The sequence below is a fragment of the Struthio camelus genome, chromosome 15, assembly GCF_040807025.1.
Source record: "Struthio camelus isolate bStrCam1 chromosome 15, bStrCam1.hap1, whole genome shotgun sequence".
Lineage (NCBI taxonomy): Eukaryota > Metazoa > Chordata > Aves > Struthioniformes > Struthionidae > Struthio > Struthio camelus.
The window spans coordinates 17682217-17697347 of record NC_090956.1 but is presented as its reverse complement, the minus strand read 5'-3'; the positions used below and the strand labels follow the sequence as shown (position 1 = coordinate 17697347).

General features: G+C 75.4%; 3 protein-coding genes across 6 annotated transcripts; all 3 read left to right on the top strand.

Annotated features, from left to right (window-relative positions):
* Nucleotides 1-453: 453 nt before the first annotated feature.
* Nucleotides 454-6865, top strand: LOC138061115 (basic proline-rich protein-like). Its single transcript, XM_068908981.1, has 3 exons — nucleotides 454-534; nucleotides 4131-4916; nucleotides 6840-6865. Exons 1-3 carry the CDS (start codon nucleotides 480-482, stop codon nucleotides 6863-6865), a joined length of 867 nt encoding a protein of 288 aa, XP_068765082.1. The 5' UTR covers nucleotides 454-479.
* Nucleotides 4858-12938, top strand: LOC138061083 (septin-12-like). 4 transcript variants are annotated; one of them, XM_068908618.1, is made up of 10 exons: nucleotides 4858-4916; nucleotides 9588-9776; nucleotides 10329-10457; nucleotides 10538-10619; nucleotides 10842-10979; nucleotides 11218-11335; nucleotides 11495-11590; nucleotides 11675-11771; nucleotides 11997-12048; nucleotides 12228-12938. In XM_068908618.1, the coding sequence occupies exons 2-10, from the start codon at nucleotides 9617-9619 to the stop codon at nucleotides 12370-12372; spliced, it is 1017 nt and encodes a 338-aa protein (XP_068764719.1). In that variant the 5' UTR covers nucleotides 4858-4916; nucleotides 9588-9616; the 3' UTR covers nucleotides 12373-12938. The 4 variants fall into 4 exon arrangements, with proteins under 4 accessions (XP_068764719.1, XP_068764717.1, XP_068764716.1 ...); XM_068908616.1 differs by lacking the exon at nucleotides 4858-4916 and adding an exon at nucleotides 5129-5260; XM_068908615.1 differs by lacking the exon at nucleotides 4858-4916 and adding an exon at nucleotides 5834-5965.
* A 743-nt stretch (nucleotides 12939-13681) lies between these two features.
* Nucleotides 13682-15113, top strand: LOC104149520 (myeloid-associated differentiation marker). The gene has a single exon (XM_009683177.2). It carries the CDS (start codon nucleotides 13810-13812, stop codon nucleotides 14665-14667), a length of 858 nt encoding a protein of 285 aa, XP_009681472.2. The 5' UTR covers nucleotides 13682-13809; the 3' UTR covers nucleotides 14668-15113.
* The last annotated feature ends 18 nt before the right edge of the window (nucleotides 15114-15131 follow it).

Here is a 15131-nt window from a genome sequence, read left to right as displayed (position 1 = left end):
CAGAGCCCGCGGCATGGGGACGGCACTGATGGGGACGGCAGCGAGGGGCTGGCGGAGCCCCCGGCGGTGGTGGGGGCGGCAGAACCTGTGGCACGGGGCTGGCGACGGCGGTGCCCGCGGCATGGGGACCGTGGCGGTGGCGACGGCAGCGCCCCGGGACGGGGAGGGCAGCGACGGGGCTGGCGGAGCCCGCGGCGGGCGGGAGCCGCGGGGCCCGACGGCCGCGGCGGGGGAGCCCGGCAGCGCCTCCCCTTCCCCTCGGCGGCTCGGAGCGGGCCGGTTCCCCCGCCCTCTGCTCTCCCCTCCCTCGCTTTCCTCCTCCTCCTTCCCCTCCTCTGCCCGCAGCGGCCGGGGCAGCCGCGCCGTCCCATCCCGCGGGGCTGCGCTGCGGCTGCGGCCTGGCCCGACGGGGCGGCGGCTCCCGCGGCCGCCGGCTCCCATGCGGCGGGGCGCGCCTGCCCCCGGCCGGCCCCCCCGGCATGGCCCGGCTCTCCGTCCGGGAGCACCTCGAGGGCATCCTCTCCGACTTCGAAGGTAGGCGCGGCCCGCCGGGGCGTGCTGCGGGCTGCCGGGCCGCCCCCCGACCGCCGCCCCGGGGCTGCCGCCTCACCCCCCCGACGGGTGCCCCGGGGGTGCTGGGTCACCCCCCCCCCGACGAGTGTCCCCCGACGGGTGTCCCCGGGGTGCCGCGCCGCCCCCCGAGGTGCCCTGCGCCGGCCGGGGAGCTGCTGTCGGACTGTGGCGGGGCGCGGGGGGTCCGGGAGCACCGGGGGGGGGGGCGTGTGGAGGGGGTGCGAGTGCACAGAGGGTGCGAGCGGGCTGCAAGTGTGTGTGTGTGTGTGTGAGAGAGAGAGAGATCCAGCCCAGCTGTGTACGGGAGGGCACGCAGGGTGTGTGTGCGCTGCAGCCCGCTTGTGGGAGAAGACTCTGTGTGTGTGTGTGTGTGGGTGTGTGCGTGTGTGCGTGTGTGCGTGTGTGTGTGTGTGTGTGTGTGTGTGTGTGCGTGTGTGTGTGTGCGTGTGTGTGTGTGTGTGTGTGTGTTGCTCAAACTCATATGCGTGTGTTACATGTGTGCACACGCTAACCCGTGCGGGCATCCTCTAACGTGTGTGTGTGTGTGTGTGTGTGTGTGTGTGTGCGCACGTGAGTTTGCATAGCGCATGCTCAAACCCCTATGTGCGTAGGTGTGTGCATGCTTTAACCCATATGTGTGTGGGTGTGCATGCAATACCTATATGTGTGTGTCTGGGTGTGCTCTAACCCGTATGTGTGTGTGGGGGTGTGTGCATGCTCTAACCCCATATGTGTGGGGGGGGGGAGGGTGCGTGCTCTAACCTATACGTGTGTGTGTGTGTGTGTGTGTGTGTGTGTGTGTGTGTGTGTGCATGCTCTAACCCCTATGTGCGTGTATAGGTGGGTGGGTGGGTGGGTGGGTGTGCATGCTCTAACCTATACGTGTGTGTGTGCATGCTCTAACCCCTATGTGCATGTGTAGGTGGGTGGGTGGGTGGGTGTGCTCTAACCTATACATGTGTGGGTGTGGGTGTGTGCATGCTCTAACCCCTATGTGCGTGGGTGTGCATGCAGCAACCCCTGGGTGTGCATGCTCTAACCGGTGTGCGCGCACACACCCACCGCTGCGCGGGGGGCCGTAGGGCTGGGTGGGCATGCCGCGGCCCCCTTCGGAAGGCTGTGCGTGCTCTGTGCGTGCGCCGTAACCCGCCGCGAGCGGGGGGGCTGCCCTGTCCCCCTTGGGTGCGAGGAGCGCGTAGGTAGGTGCCGGGGGGGAGGGTTGGGCCAGGGTGCCCAGGATGCAGTTGGCAGCGCTGGGGGGCCAGGAGTGCCTGGCCCCCCGCCCCCCAAGCTGGGGCGCCCTGCTGGGACTGAAGCCCCGCATCTTGGGGAGCCGGGGGCCTGCAGCGAGGCTGGCACCCACGGGCGCTGCTGCAGGGAGGGGGCCAAGGCCGCGGCGGGGGGCACCCGCGGCTGCGCCCCGCCGCCCGTGCGGCTCCGCGGAGCCGGGGGCACAGGAAGGACGGTGTCTGCGGGCAGGCAGCGCTGCCAGGAGGGGCCGTGCCCGGGCTGCGGAGCACCCGCGCGGGGCCCGGCTGCTGCGGGCTGCGCCCCCCGGCCCGGCCCGGCCCTCGCAGCCCGCGCCAGCCCCGGCACAGCGCGGCCGCCCCGCGCCCGGCCGCTGCGGGACGGCTCGGTGCTCGGTGCTCGGTGCTCGGCGGGGCGGGGGGGCGGGTTGAGGGTTGCCGAGAGGCAGCCGGGCCCTTTTTTCCACCCCCAATTATCCCTCGCTCCTTGCTGGAGGCGGCGGCGGGTCGGCCGGGGCAGGGCGGGGAGGAGCGGGCGCCGTAACCCGACGCTGGCGCTGCTGCCTGCCGCCGCCCGGAGCGGAATGCGCGCACCTACCCGGGCCGCCTTAACCCGTGCGCTGCCGCCGCCGCCTCCCGCCCTGCGCGGAGCTCCTGGGACGGGGCCGCCGCCCTGGCCCCTGGCCCGGGCCCCCGCGGCACGGAGAGGTGAGCCGCGGAGGGGACGGGGCCGCGGTCGCCTCGCTGCCGGCCCCCCGCCCCGAGCTGGGCAGCGGGGCTGGCGCCGGCACCGAGGCTGCAGCGGGCGCGAGGAAGAGGAGGGCGAAGGTGGCCCGCGGTGTTGGTCCCCCCCCCTCTGGCACCGGGGTGCCAGGCGGGAAGGCAGAGGCGCTGCGTGGGCCGACGGCGGCGGCGGCGGCGGGACGAAGGCCCGCCAACCGCTCTCACCGCGGGAGCCTTGGCTCTGCGCGCTCTCCCAGGGCGGGCGGCAGCAAAAGGCAGAGTTCGCTCGGCTAACGTGGTTCCTGCCCGCAGGGGTTTCCGCGGGGGTCTCGGCCGTGCCCCGCGGTGCAGCCGGCGCCGCGGCGCCTTCTGCCGCTGCCTGCAGCCCCTGGAGACGCAGCGTAAACTCCACGTTTGCCCTGCTGCAAAGTGGCTCTGGGCCGGGGCCGGGCGAGCCCAGCGGATGCAGCCCCTGCCCGGGCAGAAGTGTGCTCCGGGGAGCTCAGGCAGCGCCGCGGGTTGTGGCGGGCGGCGGGGAGCGGGTCGAGCTGCTCCCCTGGAGGTGCGAGGCTCTGCTGCGGCTCTGCTGCGGCTCTGCCTGGCCCTTCCCCTCCCCTCGCTCCCGTGCCGCTTGGCTGATTTCCACCCGTGAGCAGAGGGGGCCAGGGCGAGCGCAGGGCCCGCACAAGGCTTGCTTGCTGCCGCGAGAGGCACTGGGAGCTTTTGCCTGGGGAAAGGCTGGCCTGGAGGGAGCCTGTCCCCGGGGAAGGGGAATGAGGATGCTTTGCACCCCGTCGGCTGTGGGGCATCCCACTGTCGTGCTGCTGGCGGAGATGAAAAGCCCTCCTGCACAGGATCGCCTCTTGCTAGGTGTTCATAGAGATCTGGGCAGAGGCGACCCCCACGCAGGCCTTAAGTTGCTGCTGTGTGTAGTGAGAGTGCTGGCCTGCCTCGCCATCATTAGCCTTCAGAGTTAACGCCCAGGAAACAAAACGCCCAGCATCCGTTGCGGACTTGCTGCAGGCCAGCGTGGGGCATCAGTCACATCCGTGTTTGCAAGCGCTCTCATTGCCGAAGGGCCCGAGCGCACGGCTGGGGGATCGCCCCGCGCGGCTGGCTCGTGCCCACGGCGCAGCCGAGCCCCGGAGGGCGGCCGAGCCGCCGGCCCCGTCGCGCTGGGAAGCGGAGGGGCGCGCGGATCCGGGGAGGGGATCTGGTTACGCGGGGCCGCCAGGGGCTGGCGGGAGGGGAAGAAAGGGGTCAGTGTGCAGCCCGGGGGGGAGGCCGGGGGGCGCCGGCGGCCCCGGCCAGCCCGGCCCCACCAGAACAATGCCGCGGGGGGACCCAAGCCCTGGGCGGCCGCCGGGTGCGGATCTGGTTTCCCAGGGTGGGGGAACGGTGAACAAACAGCCCTTTCGCGCTCGGACTGCGCGGCTTGGCACCGGGGCAGCCGGCGGTGCCCCAAGGCTGCCGTCGCCGAGCCGGGGGTGGCACGGCCGCGGCGGCCAGCAGCCCCCCGCCGCGGGATGCCCTGGGGCGCTGGGGGTTGCCGCTCTCATGCCGCTCGCCGTCTCTCTCTGCCCGCAGCGCTCAAGAAGTCGTTCGAGGTGGAGGATGCAGCCGAGACGCCCCGCTCGCCCCCGCGTAGCCCCGGGGGGGCCGTTCGGGCCCCCGTCGCCGCCAGCCCCGCGCCCCGCAGCCGGCTCGGCAGCAGCCTCTCCTTCAACAGAGGCACCGCCGGCCCCGGCCTGAAGAAGGTCTCGTCCCACGGCAGCGTCTTCCCCGCCGAGGCGGAGCGGCCCGGCCGGCTGGCCGCCGCCACCGCCCGCGGCTCGCTCCCGGCGCTGGACCTGCACATCGCCGAGGAGCCGGGCGCCCCGGCCGGACCCCCCGGCACGCGCGGCCCCCCCTCGCCGCCGGGCACGGCCGCCCGCGAGCCTTCCTCCTCCTCATCCTCGCCGGCGGGCCAGCAGCCCCCGCGGCTGCCCAAATTCCCGGCGAGCCTGGAGGGCTCCCCCGAGGGCTGGGACCGGGCGCCCGAGGCGGCCGGCCGGGCGCTCCCCGGGACGCCGCTCCGGCTCGGCCCCGGCGCCAGCCCGGCCCGCCAGCCGCCGCGGCCGCCCCGCCACGACGAGCCGGCTCCGGCCGCCCCTTCGCCGCCGCCGCCGGCCCCGCGAGCCGCCCCCTTCAAGCTGGTGTCGCAGCCGCAGACGGTGCAAGTGAGCTCCCAGCCCGCCTTCCTCGGGGGGCTGGTGCTGGTGCCGGCGGCGCCCCGAGAGCCCGCGCCGCGCCGGCCGAAGCCCCCCGGCGCCCGCCCGCCTCCCGCAGACGGCCCGTCGTCGGAGACGCCGCGCGGCCCGGCGCCCCAGCACGGTAGGACCCCGCTCCCGCGCCCCTGCCCGACCCGCGCTCCCTGGCTCCCGTCGCCTCCCCTCGGGCCGGGGCGCCAGCGCGGGGGGGTGCGCGCGCCCCTCGTCCGCGGGGCCACGCTGCTGCCTCGCACCGCGCCGATCTTGTCCCGCCTCCAGCGCTGTCTTCCCCTTCCTCTCCCGCTCTCCCCGCGGCGCGGCGGCGGGTCCGGTTGCCTCCCTTCCCGCGGCGGCCCCGGGGGCGGACAAGGCGGCGGGGGGCCGAGGTCGGCTTCGACCCGCTGCGCGCCTCCCTGAGCCCGGGCAAGGCTGGGGAGGAAGCGGGGGTCCTGGGACCCATCCCCGGAGGTGCGTCTGCCGCGCGGCACCGCAGCGGTCCCCCCCTCCCCGGTGGGTGCCGGCGCATCCCTGCCCCTGCCGGCGGCGGCTGTCGAACCCCGCACGGGGCAGGGACCCGGGACGGACCCGGCACGCCGCGGCAGCCCCGGCCGCGGCCGACGGCACCGCCTTTCGCTTGCCCGGGCGCCGGAGCGGGGCGCGCGGCCCGCAGCGGAGCCAGGCTGCATCCGCACGGCGCCCGCCATCGCCTGCCGGCTGGCACCGCGGCGCAGCGAGCCCCGGGGCGGGCGCGCTGGGCTGCCAGGAAGAGGTGGGGACTCGGCAGTTCCTCTGCCAGGAGGCCACCCCGGCCCCGCGTCGGCGGCCCCGTGGGGAGCGGGCGGCCCCAGCCTGCCCCCGGCCCAAGCCGCCGGCGTCCCCCCCCCCCCGGGGCTCTGCGGCGACGCGCTCGCGCCCCGTGCGCTTGGCGGTCGGGAGCAGCGCGCTTGGGCCTGCTGCTCTCCGGAGGAAGCCAAGGGCTGGGCGAGAAGGCAGCGGCGGGCTGCCTTAGGCCGGGGTCGCCCACGCAGGGCCTGGCCGGCGAGGAGGAGGAGGAGGAGCGGAGGAGGAGCCGTGGGCTGCAGCTTCCCTCGCTGCTTTGCACCCCAGGAGCCATTTGGCCCCGGTGGCGGGCAGCAGCCCAGGCTCGGCCGGCCGTGCCCGCCGGCGCGCAAGGTAGGCACGCCGGGACAGGGAGGCGCGCGGGATGCTGCAGGGCGAGCGCCCCGCGACCTCGCTGCCCCGCCGCCACCCTGACCGGGAGCTCCCGGCCCGGCCGAGCAGGGCGGCGCGGCGGCGGCGGCGGCGGCGGCAGCAGCGTTTCTGCCGCCCGGCAGGCCGCCGCCGTCTCACTTCTGCTTCTGCAGCCGGAGGTGGGGAGCGGGAGGCAGCAAGCAGGCCGGCGCCCTCGCAGCTCCCGCCGGCGGCCCGGCCGCACGCAGCCCCTCCGCTGGTCGGTGCGGCGCCCTGGGGCCGCGCGTGGTGCTGCGAGAGGCCCCGGCGTTTCTGGGTCATGGCCGGCCAGGCAGGTACGGCCGGCCGGGGCCGGGGGCGGGCAGCGCGGGTGCCCGGCGGTCCAGGCTCCTGCGAGGGGCCGGAGCTTTGCACCGCGTACGAAGCATCTCCCCGTACCCTCCGCGGGGTCGGTCCCCAGCGGCGTGCTGCTGCTTTTTGGAGATGCTTCTCACCCCTTGGCGTCCCTCCTCTTCCTCGTCCTGGCTGCTCACGCCAATCCGCCCCGTCTGTGCCGGTAGCTGCAGGGACGCAGCCGGCCCCTGGGCTCCCCGCTCCCCCGGCGCCAGGCAGAGCCCGGCAAGGCGGGCCGGCGGCGCTGCCTCGCGGCTCGGCCGAGGGCTCGTCTCCTTCCTCGTCCTCCGCTCGCCCCGGCGCCCTCCGCCCCTGTAAGCTTATTACAGGCTTCCCTGGGTAGCGCGCCGATTAACCCCGCATCAGTAATTACATCGCTGTAGACCACGGCCCCGGGACGACTCGTTCCCCGCCTGCAAACTAAAACATCTTAAAGTTAGTCCTCCAACAGGTCTGTCCGCAGGCAGCCGCGACGCTGGGGCGCATTAAGAGATAATGAACGGCTTCCCGAGCGCCTCGCCGGGGCTGCCGCGCTGGCCGGCCGGTGGGCAGGCTGGCGGCCTCGCCAGCGCCCCGCTCCGCCCTGCCCTCCCCGGGCCTGGCAGGCGGCGCGACGCTGGCACCGACCCGGCTGCCCTCGGTGGCGGGCGCGGGGCCGCTGCCGCCCCCTCCGTCCTGTCTTTAACGGGGTGGGGGGCTGCGGCCGGGCCGGCAGCTCCAGGGTGACCGCGGTGTCGCCCGGTGCAGCCTCCGCGGTGGCGGCGGTGGCACGGGGCCGGGAGAGGCTGCGCGCCCAGGTGAGAGCGCCGGTGGCACGGACGGTCCCCTTGCCCGGGCAGCCCGGTCCTGCGAGGCGTGGGGGCAGCGGTGGGGCGCAGCTGCCCCCCGCCACCCCGCCGGCGGCTCCGCGCGCCCTCGGCTCCCCTCCGCCCGGGCTGCCCACCCGAGCCTGCGTGTGCCCGGCATGCCACCGCCCTGCAGCCGTCGCCCGCCCCCCCCGGGCGCCGCGGCCCCGGCAGGCAGGCTGCGCTCCGGCGGGCCGTGCCCGGGCCGCGGGGCCGAGCTGGCATGTGGGGTTTGCTGCGGCGGGCGGGCGGGAGGAGAGCCGGGCCGGGGGCGGGAGGAGAGCCGGGCCGGGGGGAGGAGGAGAGCCGGGCCGGAGGCGGGAGGAGAGCCGGCGGCGAGCGGAGGAGAGGGGAGGGGAAGGTTTATTACCATTCTGGTCATGTGCGAGAGCAGCCAGACCCGCATCCCGTGTTTGATCCCTGCAGGGGAGCTGGCGGAGGGGAGGGGACTGCGCTGCGGCGCTCGGCGAGCCCCCGCCGCCCCGCGGCCGGCCCCGGCGCGCCGCCCATGGCGCCCGTGGGCACCCCCGCGCCGGCTGCGCGCTAGCGGGCCGCCGAGCGCCGGCACCGCGTCGCCGAGGTAGGAGCCGAACAATGGCCGTGCCGGGGAGGAGGAGGAGGAGGAGGAGGAGGGCTCCGGAGGCTCCCGGAGCCGGCAGACAAAGGAGGACGAAGGAGCCAGCCTCCCCTCCGCGCGGCCGCGGGTCTGCGCCGGGCTCCCGGGTACGGCCGGGCCAGCGGGCTCGGAGCCGCCGGCGGGAGCCTCCGGCCGGGCGCAGGGGACCGCGGGGACGGGAGGGGGTGGCCGGGATGCTGCCGGCTGGCGGGATGCGCTGCCAGGCCTGCGTGTCCGTGGGGGCGGCCGGGCACCCGTGGGCAGCACCCGCCCAGGCACCCCGCTGGCCACCCTTCCCCTCGGGGTCGGGGCCCGCTCCTCGGTGCCTCCCCGGCGTCTCGGCACCCCGCTCCGGGCCTGGCAGGGCCACGGCCCCCCAGGTGCAAAGCATCCTCCGGAGCTGCTTTGCAGGCGTGACCCGGCCGAGGCGGCTCCTGCCACCCCTGCAGCCGCCGTGCAACCCAGCCGTGGTGCGGCACGGCGCGCGGGAGAGGGAGCGTGTGGCTGGCTGCACGGGGAGCAGCCCCTGCCCGGGCACCGCTGCGGGCTCAGCCCTGCGCACGGCACCCGCCTCGCACCCGCTGGGCGACGCCGGAGGTGGCCTCGGTGCAGGGCACGGCATGTGCTGGGTGCAGGGTGCTGGCAGCAGCTCAGCCCGGCTGCGGAGGCGGCTGCAGGCTCCTTGTGGAGGCGCTGGCGGGGTGCGCGGGGCTCGGGCTGGGCGCGGGGCTGGGGCAGCCCACGTGCCCTCCCCAGGCTGCGGCAGGGACGGCGCTGGGGCAGGTTGGCGCGCAGGGGCTGGGGCAAGGCGCCCGCAGGCAGCACGGGAGCGCCAGGCTGGCAGCGCCGCGCCGGGCCCCGTTGCCGGGCCGAGGCTCGCCGGCGGCGAGGAATGCGCCGCCTCCGTGCGCCGACGGCCTTCGGGCTGCTGCTGGGGAAACGGCACCGCGAGAGGGGCGAGCCTCGTGGGGACGGTGTCCGGCACGCGGGCGCCTCGCCACCCGCCGGGGGTCCTGCATCCCAGCACCACCCAAGGGCGCAGCGCCAGCCCCAGCTGCGGAGCGAGCTGGGGCCACCCTCCGAGCCCCCAGCCGCCCTGCCGGCCTGACTCCGGCTCCGGAGCGCCTGGGCGCGTGCCCAAAGCCCCCGGCGGGCCGCGGGAGCGCTGCCCACCGCTTCTTGAGCCAGGCACGCTGATGCGCTGGGAGCCACCAGCGCCGCGCTGGGGGGGCGGGCTGCAGGGACGCCCCTTTCCCTCCGCCCTGGCGCGGGGAGCCGCTGGCACCGCGCTGGGGGGGTGGGCTGCAGGGACGCCCCTTTCCCTCCGCCCTGGCGCGGGGAGCCGCTGGCACCGCGCTGGGGGGGTGGGCTGCAGGGATGCCCCTTTCCCTCCGCCCTGGCACGGGGAGCCGCTGGCACCGCGCTGGGGGGGTGGGCTGCAGGGACGCCCCTTTCCCTCCGCCCTGGCGCGGGGAGCCGCTGGTGCTGTGCTGGGGGGGGTGGGCTGCAAGGACGCCCCTTTCCCTCCGCCCTGGCGCGGGGAGCTGCCAGCACTGCCACCGTGGGAGCCGTCAGGTCGGCAGCCGGGGGCCGGCCCCCGACAGGCTGCGAGGGTGCTGCTCCGCGCCCCGAGGCCGCCGCGGCCCCAGGGGTGTTTAGGGGCTGCGACGCGATTGCTCTGCCCGGCCGTTGCCGGGAGGAGGATGGGGACGGGGTGGGTGAAGCGGGCACATCCCTCTCGCCTGCGCAGGGAGCAGCCTGGAGCCCGGGGAGGTGGGCATGGAGCCGCCGGCGGCAGCGCCCGGGGAGCTGCCCCCCGCCGCTAAGCCCGAGCAGGGGGGCCGCGAGCTCTTCGGCTACGTGGGCATCGAGGCCGTGCTCGACCAGATGAAAATCAAGACCATGAAGACGGGCTTCGAGTTCAACATCATGGTCGTAGGTGAGCGCTCGCCTCCCCCCCACCCCGGCCGGCCGTCGGGACGGGACCTGGCCCCGCGGCTCGGCAGCCGCCCGCCACGCGGCAGCACTGGCCGCACGGGAGCTGCTTCCCGGGAGGCGGGAGGGAGCCCCGGGCCGGGGGAGGCGAGGCGGCGGGCCGCCTGCCGGGGGCGCAGCGCCCGGTTCCCGCGGCCGGCGAGCAGGGGGGCTGCCGGGGAGGGGGCCGGGGGGCCCTGCTGGGCGCGGAGGTGTCAGTGCCGGGGAGGCGCCGCGGGCCGGCTGGGCTCCCGGCGGCGGGCGGCCGAGGGGGCGCGGGAGCCAGACCGCTGCGGGAGCCCCCGGCCCCGCCGAGCAGGACGGAGATGCCGCGTGCCGGGCTGGCACGGCCGCCCGAGCGCGTCCCCCCCTGCCCCGTCTGCTTCCACCACGGCGCGGGAGTTTGTCACGGGGGACAAGTCGGACGTTTCGGTTCAGCGAGGGGGAGGAGAGGGCGGGCAGCGCTGCAGCCGGGCGGGCGCCGGCGGCCCTCACCGTCCCCTCCGCCTCCCCGCAGGGCAGAGCGGCCTGGGCAAGTCCACCATGGTGAACACCCTCTTCAAGTCCAAGGTGAGCCGCAAAGCCACGCAGCCCGGCCACGAGGAGCGCGTCCCCAAGACGGTGCAGCTGCACTCCGTCACCCACGGTAAGGACCTGCCGCCCCGCGCCCTGGGGACAAGCGGCCATGCCGGCGGCCGCTGACCCGCTGCCCCTCTGCCCTGCCAGTCATCGAGGAGAAGGGCGTGAAGATGAAGCTGACGGTGACAGACACGCCGGGGTTCGGCGATCAGATCAACAACGAGAACTGGTAGGTTGGCCCTCGGGGCGCAGCTGGCACCGGCACCCCGGCGAGGCGCCCGGCCGTCACCCTCTGGGAGCAGGGTCCTTGGGGCCCCCACCCGAGGGTGTCCGTACCGGGGACCGTGCCCGTCCAGCTGTCCCCCAGTGCCGGGTGCGGGGCTGCCCTCGGGGGGCGGCGCTGGCTGCCAGGGCGCTGCTCCTCACCGCCTTCGCCGCCGCCCTCCGCCAGCTGGGACCCCATCATCAAATACATCAACGAGCAGTACGAGCGGTACCTGCGCGAGGAGATCCTCATCACCCGCAAGAGGAAGATCCCGGACACCCGGGTGCACGGCTGCGTGTACTTCGTCCCCCCCACGGGCCACTGGTGAGCGCCCGGCTGCAGGGGCACCCGCGGGCGCCCTGCCGCCGGCACCCCGCTCCAGCCCCGCTGCGCTCCCAGCTCCTCATCCTCGCTGGCGGGTTCGAGCGGTCGCGGCGCGGCTTGGGCGCAGGGGGCGCAGGGAGGGCTGGACGGCAGCAGCGGCGGCTGCAAACGCCCGGCCCCGCGGCCCCTCGGGTTTCGGCGCTCGGCGGGGACCGCAGCGGCAGCCCTTCCCTTGCAGGCTGCGGCCCCTCGACCTGGAGTTCATGCGGCGGCTCAGCAAGATCGTCAACGTGGTGCCCGTGATCGCCAAGGCCGACACGCTCACCCTGGAGGAGCGGGCCGAGTTCAAGCAACGGGTGAGGGCAGCTCCCGCCCCGAGGGGCCGCGCTCGGCTCCCGCGGCTCCCCTGCCCCGCCAGCACCCGGCTGGCCCTGGCCCCGGCGGGCAGGGTGCTCTGTCTCCCGCCACCCGGCTGCCCTCAGTCCGTGGCCATCTCAAGCCCCCGTGTCCTGCAGATCCAGAAGGACCTGAAGGCCCACGCCATCAGCGTGTACCCGCAGGAGGACTTCGACGAGGACCCGGATGACAGGTCCCTGAACGACAGGATTCGGGTGAGCGGTGGGAAGGTGACGGCAGGGGGGATCGGGGCTGGCGGAGCTGGCAGCGCCCCGGGTGACGCTCCTCTGCACCGGCAGGAGAAGATCCCGTTCGCCGTGGTGGGGGCAGACCAGGAGCACCAGGTGAACGGCAAGCGGGTGCTGGGCCGCAAGACCAAGTGGGGCATCATCGAAGGTAAGGCTGCCCCTTCCCTGCGCGGGCCCAGCTAATGGGGACGCTCACGTGGCGGCACAGGGTGCCTCCAGCCTGGACGACCCTGCTCGGGGCGGGTGCCCAGACGTGTGCCGACGTGTGCCAGGCCTCTGCATGCTCGCTCTCCCTGGGCTGAGCCACCCGGCCTCCCCAGAGGTGCTCCCCGGCCCGCGCAGGCAGCAAAGCGCTCTCTGTCTTGTCTTGCAGTGGAGAACCCAGTGCACTGCGAGTTCCCCATGCTGCGGGACCTGCTCATCCGGTGAGAGGGGACGGGTGGTGGGACCTCGGGGCTCGGTGCCCAGCACCCCGAGGCGTGGGTGGTGGAGATGCCGGGGGTGGCTGGGGCATCACGGTGGGACGGTGGCAGCCGTGCCCGCAGCACCCGCCGTGCACGACCGCCTCCTTCATCCCCTTCCTTGTGGCTGCCGCCCCGGGCAGGTCCCACCTGCAGGATCTCAAGGACATCACCCACAACGTGCACTACGAGAGCTACCGCGTGCGGCGGCTGAACGAGAGCAACCGCCTGGCGCTGAGCCCCGTCAACGGGCTGCTGGGCAAGGACGAGGACGAGAGCAACCTCTGAGCCGCCGGGCGGGCGCCTCCGCTCCGCTCCTCTCCTGCCGGCGGGCGCCGACGCGGAGGACGGCGGCAGCGGGGAGCAGAGCCGCGTCCCGCCGAGAGCCGCTGCCGCCGACGGAGCCGTCCCCTGCGTGTCCCCACCTGGCACCCCCTGCTCTCTGCCGGGGCCGCCCGCGCCCCCCGCCTGCCCCGGGCGCCCCGGCCCCCTGCCCGCGCACCCCGCCAGTGACTGTGCCCCGCGCCTTCGCCCCGCGCTGCGCCGCCCTCCCCTCTCCCCGGACTCCTGGGTCCCCGGGAGATGGGGAATCCCGGGGGGGGGGGCAGGCAAGAAGGGGGGGGGCCTTTCTCCGGCTCTCGGGGGATACCGCACCGCCCCGCCGGCCCACGCAGGTCTGGGGAGGGGGCGCGGGCAGGGGGGAGCGGCGCGGGGACCCCGGCGAGGGCCAGGCTGCCCCGGGCGCTGGGGAGGGAGGGCTCTGTCCCCCAGCCAGCCCCGGCCTCGGCGCCCGAGCGCCGCCGGGGGGGTTCGCGCCCCGCCGGAGCCCGCTCACGCATTAAAGGTCAACCTGGAGCCTTCGGCCTTCATCCTCATCGCCCCCCCCGCCGGAGCCCCCCGCAGCGGCTGCCGCCCTGCTCCGTCGGCGGGGCTCAGGCCCTCCGCTGTGCCCCGGCTCCCAGCGCCCCCCCCAGCAGCCGGGGCACCCCGCTGGCAGCGCCCCGGGGCCGGGACGCTGTGGGGGCGCCGGAGCTGGAAGCGGGGCGCTGCCCGCCCTGGCCCCACCTGCCCTGCCCAGCTGACGGCACCTGGCACCGCCGGACTTTGAGCCGCTTATCGGGAGCCGGGCGGCAGCCGGAGGTGCCAGGCCAGGGCTGCGGCCGCGGGGTCACGGCCAGGCGCCCCGCTGCCGCTCCCCCCCCGGGGCGGCCGGGCACCCAGCGGGGCCGGTGCCGCCCGGCCGCTTCCCGGCTGCCAGGGCCGGCGGACCCGCGTGGGCCGACCCGCGTGGGCGCCCCGGCGGCCGGTGCTGCCGGCGCGGCTCCCGCCGCCGCCCCACGGGCGGCCGTTTGCGTGGCGGGGCAGGGCCCGGGCTGGGCGCCAGGACGCGGGGTGCTGCCTGCCCCGCCGCCGTGGCCCCCCCCCCCCCGGGGCCCGGCCCCCGCCTTCACCCGCTACCCACTCGCGGCGCGGCGCGGGGCGGGGCGGGGCAGCGCGCGGAGCCCCAAGCCGGGCCCCAGCCCCAGCCGCGGCCCCGACGGCGGCGGCCGGAGACTTCCTGCCCCGCACCCCCCCCTTCCGCCTCCGCTGGCGGAGAGGAGCGGCGCTGGCTGGGGCGTTGCCGCGCGCGTGGGCGAGCTCGGCGGGAGCGGGCGGCCGCGCACTGCCCGCCGCCCGGGAGGAGCGCCGAGCGCGGGCTGCCGGGCCCGCCGCGCCGTGGCCGTCATGAGGGTGAACCTGCGGGCCCTGACCTCCTGGGTGGGCATCGCCCGGCTCTTTGCCATCGTGCTGTCCTGCGTCGCCTTCAGCTTGGTGGCCTCCACCGAGGATTTCCAAGGGGCCTACGGGACGTGGTGCATGTTCACCTGGTGCTTCTGCTTCGCCGTGACCGTGCTGATCGTCCTGCTGGAGCTGCTGGAGCTGTACCCCAGGCTGCCCCTCTCCTGGGACGACTTCACCTCGGCTTTCTCCATGCTGGCTGCGCTGATGATCTTCACCACCTCCGTGGTGTTTCCCTCCACCTTCATCTCCAGCCCCTGCAGCTCCGACAAGTGCGTACGCCAGGCTGCGGCCACGGCCATATCCTGCCTCTGCTTCCTCGCCTATGCCCTGGAGGTGGGGCTCACGCGTGCCAAGCCGGGTGACATCAGCAGCTTCCTCTCCACCGTGCCGGGGCTCCTCAAGGTGTTTGAAGCCTATGTGGCCTGTCTTATCTTCTCCTTGCTGGAGGATGTCAGCTCCAAACCTGGCCTGCAGTGGTGCGTGGCCGTCTACGCCATCTGCTTCGTCATCACCTTCCTCATCATCATCTTCACCATCGGCCGGTGCCTCGCTTACATGCCTTTCCCCCTGGAGAAGATGCTGGTGGGCTACAACGCCCTGGCCCTGGTGATGTACCTCACGGCCACCGTCCTCTGGCCCCTGTACAGCTTCAAAAACGTGAGCCGGCCCAACCCCTGCAACGCAAACTGCTGGTGGAACAAGCGCCTGGGAGTTACCTTCCTCACCATCTTCAACCTCCTCGCCTACCTTGTGGACCTGGTGTACTCTACCAAGATGGTCTTCGTGACAGTGCCTACCTAAGCGTCGGGAAGGGCTGGGGAGCTCCTGCCGCTGCGCCCCTCTCCCAGCGGCCGCGGCCCCGGCCCGTGCCGCCCGCCGGGCTGGGGGCGTGCGGGGCCGCGGCACGCTGGGGAGGGGGTCCCCTCGCGGGTGCCGGCGCGCTGGCAAGGCTGCGGGGTGCATGGCCCGCCGGGGTGCTGCGTCCCGGCCGCGGGAGCCGAGGAAGAGGCCGCGGGCCGCCCGCCGCCCAGGGCGGCCGGATGCCTCGGAAAGCTCCTGCTCTTCCTCCTCGCTTGCTTCCCCGGGGCAGAGCGAAGGGGGTGCACGCATGGCTTGGCACTGGGCACGACGCGGGGTGCAGCTTTTGGGGGGGGGGGGGAGAGCAGCTCAGCCCGGCCGAAAGCCAGCACCGAAAGCCTGGAGGTTTGGGGAGGCTTTTGGATTAAATTGGGTCACTTTTCACTTGCTTCCTCTTCCTCTTTCTT

Bases quoted from the DNA above. Each gene is read 5' to 3' on its own strand.
- LOC138061083 (XM_068908618.1), top strand. From the start codon at position 9,617: ATGGAGCCGCCGGCGGCAGCGCCCGGGGAGCTGCCCCCCGCCGCTAAG. The intron at 10,620-10,841 runs GTAGGTTGGCCC...GCCCTCCGCCAG, and splicing joins CAGATCAACAACGAGAACTG to CTGGGACCCCATCATCAAAT. The intron at 11,591-11,674 runs GTGAGCGGTGGG...CTGCACCGGCAG, and splicing joins CCCTGAACGACAGGATTCGG to GAGAAGATCCCGTTCGCCGT.
- LOC138061115 (XM_068908981.1), top strand. From the start codon at position 480: ATGGCCCGGCTCTCCGTCCGGGAGCACCTCGAGGGCATCCTCTCCGAC. The intron at 535-4,130 runs GTAGGCGCGGCC...CTCTGCCCGCAG, and splicing joins CATCCTCTCCGACTTCGAAG to CGCTCAAGAAGTCGTTCGAG. The intron at 4,917-6,839 runs GTAGGACCCCGC...GTCTGTCCGCAG, and splicing joins CGGCCCGGCGCCCCAGCACG to GCAGCCGCGACGCTGGGGCG.
- LOC104149520 (XM_009683177.2), top strand. From the start codon at position 13,810: ATGAGGGTGAACCTGCGGGCCCTGACCTCCTGGGTGGGCATCGCCCGG.